Raw genomic sequence first — 9,313 nt, 5'->3', positions numbered from 1 at the left:
CCTCTTTTTCTTTCCCCCCTCCTCCTCTCCCTTCCTCCCTTCTCCTTCTCCTTCTTTCTCCCCTCCTCCCCTCCTCCCCTCCTCTTGACCTCCATCACCTTCTTGTCGTCATCCTATTCCTTGCATTTCATCTACAAGGTTCCACCTTCAGCTTGATGGAGGGGATCACTGGGGGTGGGGGTGAGAAGATTCATATCCAGTGCAAAGGGGGGTAAATTCACTATATTGTGACCGGTGGGGTAGTGGTCAGGATCGCGAAGACGAGGTAGGGTAGTAGGAATGATGCCACGAAGCCTCATGGAAGGGAAGCGAGGGGCAACGGCGAGGAGAGGAGAGGAGGAGGAGGAGGAGGAGGAGGAGGAGGAGGAGGAGGAGGAGGAGGAGGAGGAGGAGTGAGAGGAAGATGAGAGGAGGCGAGTGAAAGAATCAGGATCAGGGGAGAGTGGGGAGCAGGGAAAGCAGGGAGCAGGGAAAGGCAAAATTAATATGGACCAGGTGGGTGAGTGGGTGGGGGAAGACGGCGGGAAGGGTTGGAGAGGAGAGGAAGGATGGAGAGGAGAAGGAGACAGAGAAGGTGTGGAAACAACAAGAAGGTCAAGTAGCAATGAGTGAAAACAGTGCATTGTTAGCTTGACGGATCAAATTGTGAACTGTTCGCTCCCCTCTCCGCTGGTAATGACGGTCCCAGGATGAGCGAGGGAAGCGTCAGGGACCGGTCCAGGGAATTTTTCCTCACATGCCAAACGGAGCGAGAAAGGCTGGTGAGCAGCAGAGCTTGAGACATGCTCGGGTCTTACTTTAGTTGTCGTTGCAGGGCATCTCGTCCGTTCGACCTTCGGTTCATTCTCGTGTACCGTGCAGCTGCTGTTGCTGAGAGCGTGAGCGCAGGAGAATTCTGCGCTAAGCCACAGGAAGCGTTTCTCACAGAAAGCAGCACAAATTGGAAAGGTGCGATGAAGTGAGATAGTGACGGCCCTGATGTTGTTGATGTCCAGGATATTCACCGAACTGCCGAGAAGCTAGCGAAGCTGACGAAACGTGAGCCGAGGAGCGAGGCGTCTCTTGCTGACCTTGTCGTCAGTGGCGAAGAGCAAGTCGTTGTTCGATGATCCAGCGACGGAGATCTCTGAGCTTTCCTACATCATCACTCAGGTTCTCCTTGCCCTGTCGCTCTCCTTCCGACCTTGACGGCCCGGGCATGTGCAGGACATTCAGCGTCTCAACGAGGACCTCGAGGAGCTATCAAACATACATAGCATAGAAAACCCTCCCAATGCTCAAAGGTTCGCTTTCCCATCCCTCCTGTTGCTCCTCGCTGACTCGCGTCATGTCCAGCAACGAGCATGCAGGCTCCGTCAAGAAGTGCTTGCAGGCATCACAGTCTACTGCCAGCTGTCGCGCGTTCTGAGCCCTTCACAGTCCAATCTCAAGACCACAGCAGAGAAGTTTGCGGCTGTGCTGCAGGTCGAGAGCAGAGGAAGTGTGGGATTCAGGCCCTGAAGCAGAGCAGATGAGATCGGAAAATTTGCAAAGACAGCAAGACCGACGGAATGAGTACTCGTCTGCGAAGGTCAAGGAGGGAAAGGAGGGGGGAGCGGGAGAGTGGTCGAGGAAAGTTGGATCAGGGGAAAAGATAACGGGGGACAGAGGAGAGAGGAAAGAGAACTTGCGATCTGACTCGCGCGTCAGTCTTTCGCGGTTTCATCGCAGCCGTCCTTCCTCAGGTTGGTCCGGGTTGCTGTGAAGGCCTGTGACGCGGCAACAGGGAGGGCGAGCACACAGACTCGCACGCTAACGGAGGGGAGGTTGTCATCGAGCTGGGCATGCCGATGCAGGATCTGACACAGGCAGAGCCCGACGTTGTGCTGAGGTGCCAGCTGACGTTGAGCAGGAGTACGCGGAATCTCGCGCGCTCTCCGTGCAAGACATTGAGAAGTCTATCAATGAGGTAAAGAAGTTGAGGAGCAAGAAACGGTCTGACGGCTGCTGGGGAACAGCTGGCGTCTGTGTTCTCAAAGCTGGGAGAGATGGTCTCGCTCCAGCAGGAGCAGATCGAGAGGATCGACACCAACATGGACGAGGCTCTTCACCACGGTCAGCCCTCAGCCCCCCGCTGCTCTTCCTCTGACCTGCCTTGTCAGTGGATCAGGGACACACTCAACTCATGAAGTACTACCAGACCCTGACATCAAACAGTACGTTGCTCTGCCTCGTTGCTTCGTTTTCTGCATCCGAACGCCCGAAGCGACTTTAACTGACGGCATGGCAGGAGGGCTCATGGCCAAGATCTTCCTGGTCCTCCTCATCTCAATGGTCCTCCTCATCATATTTGGAACATAATCGAGGTTGCATGCACTTGTGGGAGTTGCCGATAGTGAGGATAATGTAGATGAAACAAAAGTATTGTCACAGCATAAGCAACTTTTCTTCGTTCTTGTAACTATTTCACATTCCCCGAACACGCCTTCTCCATCAGTCGACTCACACACTCCCGCCATGGCTCGCTTCGCTGCGGCCAGTGCCAAGATCCGGGTCGCCTTCTTGACATTTCCTGAACATCCATGTCAGAGAGGAACGATGCGACATGGCGACTTGCTTGTATGTGAAGACTGTTCCCACCACCAGCAACAGAGCTCCGACGACAGAACCAACGACAGCTCCGATGATGCATCCAGTTCCGCACTTGGCGGGTTTTGACACCTGCATCACCTGCGATGTGTCTGTGTGAGCCTTGCGAAACACGTCAGCATGGCAAGCACCGTGTACAGAGAAAAGGACGAAGTCGATCCTTGTACCTGAAAAAGGAAGTCATGTGACAACCTGCAAACAACAGATGATTTACGAATCCTAATGACAAATTCTTCGCATCAGTTTCTTTCCTGCTCATTCCTATCGTTAGCCATTGTGTGACACAACAGAACTTCAACGCACTGGTCCCATTTCTTTGACACGTTGTTATAGACGTAAACAAAATAATCGTAGTCTGGATTGATCTGAGCAATGTCCACCGGAATATAGAGCAACACTGGCGCAAGAAAAGTGGTGCTGGGAGATCGAAAGGAAATCAGCCAGGAGAAGTTTGATCGTAGCTCACTTCACGTTGTATTCGATGTGCGAAAGCTCAGGATTGGTCCACTCACCTACAACATAGATGATTGAATCTTCCGGTTCTCCCATGGTAAACTTACCTTGTTTCCATCCAAAGCATTGGAAGACACAATCTCACCGGTTTTGAGCACTAAAGCGATCTGCACTTGGGTACCTGAAAGAGAGGACGGCCATGCACCCTTTGGAAAGACAACGCCGCACAACTGAGTTGCCTTGAGACCCAATTGTTCTTTCGCTGCGGAAGAAAGCAAAAATGATGCACCATCGCTTGGCGAGGTTAGGGAAACAGTATACGACCCGTTGGTCGCAACGCCGACGTCGAAAGTCGAGGATGAAGCTGTAGGCGTTGTTGTAGTGGTAGTACCCTGAGTGTTTCCACCAGGTTGCGCTGCAGGGGTGGTGGTGGTGGTGGTGGTGATTACGGTTGTTGGAGCAGCTGTCGTAGAAGAGGTGGTAGTAGGGGCACTAGTAGTCGAGGTGGTTGGTGCTGCTGTAGTACTAGTAGTCACCGTCGGGGTCGTGGAGGTGGTTTCATTCGCGGCGTTTGTTGCAGCGGCTGTCGTTTCGTTTGTCGTGGTGTTTGTCGTGTTCTCTGAGGAGAGGAGCACACGGCCATGACCTGCGTTGATTTCTGCGTGAATGTTGGTGGAGCAGAGAGCAACGAGGATCGACAGAATCATCAGAGTTGACGTCAGCCATTCTTGAGAAGTGGCCATTGGGAGCTGAATGATAATGCCTGTACACATCTCAGTCTGATAGACTCTTCCGCAGAAGTCTGAATCAAAATAATTTTGAACGTCACTGAGTTACTTCTTTCTCATCGCATATCTCTACTTAACTTCTCCTGCATTCAGTTCTCCCTTGTCTGGTCAAGGCAGTCTTTCCCACTTCGACTTCTGTTTCGCTCTTCTTGCTCAAATTCCTCATAAAACACTTTAAGTCTGAATGTCCCGATGTCGACCAGGATCCCCCCCCGTTATGCTCCTTCTCCCCCCCTTCATCCCTTGCTCCTCGTCCCTGCTCGCTCCCCATCGCTTCCCAACACATTCCTTGCCCTTCCCCTCCTGCCCGTTCCTCATCCCCTTCCTTCTGGAGCCTGCTTCCTCTTGCTCTCCTCTCCCTCCCTCCCTCCCGCTTCCTCCTCTTCCTTGAGTCCCTTCTTGTCGCTTCATTCCCTCTGGTCACGAAAAATTCCCGCGCGATCCATTCGACCCCAGGTGCAATTAAAAACCGGAGGGGGTCCCTAGTTATCAAACAATAATTCAAAGGGAATATCTGGCAACTTCGAATATACAAAAATTATTTCCTGAGACTTCAGCAAAAATTGGGGATCAATTCGAGAAATCGGAAAATAGAGCTACAGAAAACTCCGAAGGAGAATGGCGGGCCTACCCGGCTATCGGACCGTCGGCCGTCGGGACAGCAAACTAGCTCAAAGGCCCGGTGTTGCCTGGTGGCGGCTGCATTTCGGCTACCGACCTGCAGCGGGCCATCCCTCACGCTCTTCACGTGCAAATGAAAATGGCGCAAAAGCTGAGGCTGATGAAGGGGGGGAAGTTGCGATGAGAGGTGGGGAGTGGGGGCGGAGGGGGTTGGAGAGCAAGAGGTACTTGTAACATGGTTATGCCGGAGACTACATATCCATAGCTAATAGACATGCTCCCAAAAAAATCTAGCTTGAAAGCTGCTTGTTCAAGCTTCCGTTAAGTTGTTCATTGGTCCGCTCGGTACTGCAGATGTTTTGATCCAGAAAACTTTGATCGCGCATGTTGAATTGACTGCTTGTTGTTATCAGATGTCGTTTCACACTCGCTCTCCTGCTATCCTCCCATCCTTGCTAGCATGCGACCTCGCAAAGTTGGCCGACGAGGCCAACAGAGTAGCTCCAACCTCGGAGGATTATGTGAATCAAGAATCTGATGATGACCGCTGTGACCCGAGCAATCAGGTGCATTTGGATGTCATGGATGGCCACTTTGTTCCCAACTTGTCTTGGGGAGCCCCCGTGATCAAGTGCCTCAAGCCGGTGAAACGCCATGGCTGGCCTGTGGGAGCCGTCGCTGATTCAGCTTGCAGCATTCAAAAGCGTTTTTTGATGTCCATCTCATGGTGTCCGAGCCTGCAAAGTGGGTGAAGGTGAAAAGCAACTCGAAAGGGCGAGACTAGAGTTGACCTAACGAGCTGTTGCAGGACATGGCAGAAGCAGGAGCCAACATGTTCACGTTTCATATCGAAGTTATGAAAGATGAGCAGGAGACAAGAAGCCTCATCCAAGCCATCAAAGCAGCAAATATGAAGTGCGGGATTGCAGTCAAACCAAAGACCGCGGTGTCTACCGTCTTCCCGTTTGTTGATGACCTGGATCTGGTGCTAGTTATGACAGTCGAGCCGGGATTTGGTAACAAGACGTCAAGGGGAGGAGGAGTGGTTGAATTTTCGTCCAGGAGGACAAGCGTTCATGGCAGACATGATGCCCAAGGTGGAGGAGCTCAGGTACCTCCTCCTCCTGCTCATCCAGCTCCTCCTGCTTTTGCTCTCCCGCTCCTGACCAGACGTTGGCAGAGAGAAGTTTCCAAACCTCGACGTAGAGGTGGACGGGGGCATCGGCCCTAACAATATCGACGAGTGTGCCAAGGCAGGAGCCAACTGGATTGTAGCTGGAAGCTCAGTGTTCAAGGCGAAGAACCCGCAGGAAGTTATCGTGAGCATGAAGAGAAGCATCGAGAAGCACGGTGAGGCAGAGGAGCGCGAGGGTCATGACCTGATGAGTTCCAAAGGCAACGGGAAAGCTGATGCGGACTTGACTCCCTTGCCCGCCTGACTAGAGCGAAGAAGTTTATTGTAGACCAAGAAAGCAGAACGATCGAATTTCGCTTGTTCACCATGCATTTGAATCGAGATTCCATGCCTGCAAGGCGAGACAGTAAGACCAGAGCACGACAGAGAAGACAGGAAAATTAGCAGAGAGGCTAAATGGGATAGCGTGACACAGGCATGCGAGAATACAAGGAGGTAGGAGCGAGAGAATGAGATGGGAGGTGAATTGTAGGAACCATTAGAGATATCATGGAGAGAGAAAGAGAGAAGATCAAAGGCTGGAGATGTAAAATGGAAAGAGCTCGAGGGGGTATAGGGTTTTCTTACCTCCAAAGCCTTGACGCCTTTGCTCTCAGTATTCATGTATGTGATCTCGTTGCCGTCTCTCCCAATCACAACCATGCCGGGGATTCCACTAGCATGAGAGTAAAGAATAGAGCGCAGAGAAACAAGTCACCTCCTCCTGTCGAATCCGAGCGAAGAAGACTCCATCCCTCCCCATATCCTGAACTTCTGCTTGAGCTGCTGACGTAGGGGCGAGTCGTAATCTGACAAGACTCGGGTGAGATGGAGGTGAGAGAGCAACAGTCGCCTACCGAGGTAGAGCCAGTTCCCTTGATTCCTGAAGTGAGAGTCTGCCGCCTCCTTGGAGAAGTCCGAGCTGACGTCATTATCTTCAGAGCCTGGAAGCTTTTCCTACCCTCCACATCGCATTCTCGTCCCTTACCTCACAAAGACTATGGTGGCTCTTTGGTTCCCCGTCTGCTTGTCCTGCGCCTTCTCATTGAAGAACTCCTTGAGTTTCGGTGTGAAACTTCTGCACATGGGACACCATTCGCCGGCAAAGTAGAGCCCGACCTGTATGTCTATCACTCTCATTGGTAATGCGCAGAGTAGTTGACCGTGCGACCCTTCGCTGCGTCCTCCAATCGCATCTTATGCCCATCCTGATCCACCACCATCGCATCGTGAAGGTTCATGCTGCCTTCTCCTCCCGTCGATGCTGCAGCCATGGAGAGGCAAGCCAGTGCCATGAAGGCAGGAGGGGATCCCATCCCTCGGACAGGCGAGAACCGAGAGGAAGCCTGTCCTCTTCCCCTCCCTCCTCCTCTTCCGCCTGTGAGAGAATGTGCTGTGACAGGAGCTCGCGCCATCACCTTCTCACGCATGAGCATGGCTCCTCCCCATCCTCGCACCACGCTGGGCGCTGGCAATCGCATTTCCCACGATTACCCCCACCCATTAGAATTCATACACACATACGGGTAGTCTCGAATGAATGAGACAGTAGGGGTAATATGGAAGGGGAGAGGAGGGGTGGGTACATGATACCAGCGATGGTGAGAGATGTCAAAGTCCGACCGTCACGCCGTTCCTTGCGACGAGCCTGAGGGGAAGTCAGAGGGAGGAGCAGAGCAGAGCAGAGCAGAGCAGAGCAGAGCAGAGCAGAGCAGAGCAGAGCAGAGCAGAGCAGAGCAGAGCAGAGCAGAGCAGAGCAGAGCAGAGCAGAGCAGAGCAGAGCAGAGCAGAGCAGAGCAGAGCAGAGCAGAGCAGAGCAGAGCAGAGCAGAGCAGAGCAGAGCAGAGCAGAGCAGAGCAGAGCAGAGCAGAGCAGAGTGGCAACGACAGTGTTGATGTGGAGAAGGACGAGAGTAGTGGGGACTCGGGTCTGACGCATTTCGACAGGGGAAGGCAGCTGCTGAAAGTCGACTCGCTCAGAACGTCCCTGATGAAGACCTTTGGTGCTGAATTGAAGGCTGACGGAAGAAAAGGCACATCGCAAGCAGGGGGGCAAGGAGAGGCAAAGGGGAAGAAGCAGGGAGCAGCCGACGAAGCTGCCATGCAGGGGATGGAAAACAATGATACGGAGAGCGAGTCAGAGGCAGAGGCGGGAGAGGTGCAAGGGTCTTCATCTCAAGTCCCTTCGACGTCGAACGAAGGAGGCGAAAGACAGCAGGGAGGGCTTGTTGCCAAGATTACAAGAGTGATAAAAGGTAAGGTGCCTGCTCCTGCTCCTGCTCCTGCTCCTGCTCCTGCTCCTGCTCCTGCTCCTGCTCCTGCTCCTGCTCCTGACTTGGTAGTGCTGATATGCGTGCTCAGTGACCCCAAGTCAAGTCTTTGTCATGGGACCAGAGAAGGCAAGCAAAGGTAAAGAGATCTGCAGGTCTACATGAGAGAACTGAGAAAACTTCAAGTCGGAAAGCAGAAGACAAGCTTGCCGTCCTCCTCATCTGACTTGCATGTCCCACTTTCTCCTTCCTCCTCCGCTCAACTTCAGCAGCCTCCATTCGTCTCGCACTATCCGCCGCTCGTGTATGCGGCCCCAGCAGGTGCCGGACTGAAGTTGCTGGGCTGCGGGGCTGACGTGAAAGCAGTCGCCGTTGCCGAGCTGAGCGAGTCAACTCTGGAGAGCTCGCGGGAGACTTCAATCAACCCGCAGCGATGGGACACAAAGAGCGACGGTGAAGCACTTCCGTCCCTCCCTCCTCCCTCGTCCCCTCCTTCCCTCTTCTCTCCTTCCTCCTCACTTCCCCTCCTCTCATCCTTCTCTCCTCCCCTCCTCCCTCTTCCCCTCCTCTCCTCCTCTCCTCCCGTCCACTCCTCCTCTTCCCCTCCTCTCCTCCTCTCCTCCTCTCCTCTCCTCCTCCTCTCCTCCTTCTCTCCTCCCGTCCACTCCTCCTCCTCTCCTCCTTCTCTCCTCCCGTCCTCTCCTCTTTCCCTCCTCTCTCCTTCCTCCTCACGTCCACTCTTCCCTTTCCTATGCTCCCTGTCTCATCTCCTCTCCTCTCACCTACTCTGATACTGCCGCTGCTCAACTTTCTTGCTGCCTGTCGCTCTGGGCCAATCACTGATGTTGTTGACTTGTCACTGTTGCTGAAGGAAGCTTGCAGGAACTCTTCGATATGCTGTAAATCTCCGTCAGGTTCCTCGCTCTCTCGCCTCACTTTCTCCTCCTTTCAAGGTCGAAGTCTGTGGAACTGATTGGATGAGAGTGTCGCGTTTCTTTCAGAACAGAAGGTCAACAGAGATACTCCTCTCTTCCTCCTCTCTCCTTGTTTTCTCTTCTCTCCTCTCATCCTTGTTTTCTCTTCTCTCCTCTCATCCTTCTTCCCTCCTCTTTTCCCCTCTTCTTCTTGCGCATCTCTTTCTCATCTCTTTCTCCCAATTCCTCTCATCCTCCATTCTCTTCGCTTCCTTCGTCCTGTCCCCCCCTGCTATACCTCTCTTACTCTCCTACCAGTCCTGAGGACTGCAGAAGGAGATGGAAGGCACTTTGTCCTCCGCTCGTCAAGGTATCCTACCTCCTCCTCCTCCTCCTCTCCATCATCATCATCATCATCATCATCATCTCCATCATCATCATCATCATCATCATCATCATCATCTCC

General features: G+C 53.1%; 5 protein-coding genes across 5 annotated transcripts in view; 3 read left to right on the top strand and 2 right to left on the bottom strand.

The window, feature by feature from the left end:
• Positions 1–689: 689 nt before the first annotated feature.
• Positions 690–2,340, top strand: STX5 (syntaxin 5; the record flags this gene model as incomplete). Its single annotated transcript, XM_005832647.1, has 14 exons — positions 690–761; positions 889–948; positions 996–1,038; positions 1,082–1,152; positions 1,207–1,283; positions 1,336–1,372; positions 1,420–1,464; positions 1,511–1,570; positions 1,690–1,724; positions 1,766–1,847; positions 1,892–1,948; positions 1,998–2,094; positions 2,142–2,195; positions 2,270–2,340. 14 exons carry the CDS (start codon positions 690–692, stop codon positions 2,338–2,340), a joined length of 861 nt encoding a protein of 286 aa, XP_005832704.1.
• A 67-nt stretch (positions 2,341–2,407) lies between these two features.
• GUITHDRAFT_152679 (hypothetical protein) lies at positions 2,408–3,846 on the bottom strand. Its single transcript, XM_005832646.1, has 7 exons — positions 3,189–3,846; positions 3,100–3,140; positions 2,932–3,045; positions 2,843–2,879; positions 2,760–2,795; positions 2,597–2,709; positions 2,408–2,551 (listed from the first exon to the last, which is right to left on the bottom strand). The coding sequence occupies exons 1-7, from the start codon at positions 3,822–3,824 to the stop codon at positions 2,482–2,484; spliced, it is 1,047 nt and encodes a 348-aa protein (XP_005832703.1). The 5' UTR covers positions 3,825–3,846; the 3' UTR covers positions 2,408–2,481.
• A 1,057-nt stretch (positions 3,847–4,903) lies between these two features.
• Positions 4,904–5,929, top strand: GUITHDRAFT_71207 (hypothetical protein; the record flags this gene model as incomplete). Its single annotated transcript, XM_005832645.1, has 7 exons — positions 4,904–5,011; positions 5,057–5,134; positions 5,185–5,244; positions 5,299–5,506; positions 5,553–5,601; positions 5,671–5,840; positions 5,886–5,929. The coding sequence occupies 7 exons, from the start codon at positions 4,904–4,906 to the stop codon at positions 5,927–5,929; spliced, it is 717 nt and encodes a 238-aa protein (XP_005832702.1).
• A 57-nt stretch (positions 5,930–5,986) lies between these two features.
• Positions 5,987–6,980, bottom strand: GUITHDRAFT_108595 (hypothetical protein; the record flags this gene model as incomplete). The annotated part of the gene is made up of 6 exons (XM_005832644.1): positions 5,987–6,016; positions 6,253–6,340; positions 6,383–6,473; positions 6,522–6,586; positions 6,653–6,783; positions 6,828–6,980. 6 exons carry the CDS (start codon positions 6,978–6,980, stop codon positions 5,987–5,989), a joined length of 558 nt encoding a protein of 185 aa, XP_005832701.1.
• A 292-nt stretch (positions 6,981–7,272) lies between these two features.
• The window catches only part of GUITHDRAFT_138914 (hypothetical protein), a gene marked incomplete at both ends in the record, with an annotated part of 3,283 nt that continues 1,242 nt past the window's right edge, over positions 7,273–9,313 (top strand). Inside the window, 5 exons of the mRNA XM_005832643.1 lie at positions 7,273–7,918; positions 8,025–8,072; positions 8,255–8,386; positions 8,816–8,942; positions 9,166–9,217. Of these exons, the coding sequence (XP_005832700.1) occupies positions 7,273–7,918; positions 8,025–8,072; positions 8,255–8,386; positions 8,816–8,942; positions 9,166–9,217 (1,005 nt within the window). The remainder of the gene's footprint in view (positions 7,919–8,024; positions 8,073–8,254; positions 8,387–8,815; positions 8,943–9,165; positions 9,218–9,313) is intronic.

The sequence above is a fragment of the Guillardia theta genome (assembly GCF_000315625.1).
Source record: "Guillardia theta CCMP2712 unplaced genomic scaffold GUITHscaffold_34, whole genome shotgun sequence".
Lineage (NCBI taxonomy): Eukaryota > Cryptophyceae > Pyrenomonadales > Geminigeraceae > Guillardia > Guillardia theta.
This window is presented reverse-complemented; position numbering and strand designations above follow the sequence as displayed.

Coding starts and splice junctions, on each gene's coding strand:
- GUITHDRAFT_152679 (XM_005832646.1), bottom strand. CDS start 3,824: ATGGCCACTTCTCAAGAATGGCTGACGTCAACTCTGATGATTCTGTCG. Junction 2,880..2,931: donor GTGTCAAAGAAATGGGACCA/GTGCGTTGAAGT, acceptor AGGAATGAGCAG/GAAAGAAACTGATGCGAAGA. Junction 2,552..2,596: donor GGAACAGTCTTCACATACAA/GCAAGTCGCCAT, acceptor ATGGATGTTCAG/GAAATGTCAAGAAGGCGACC.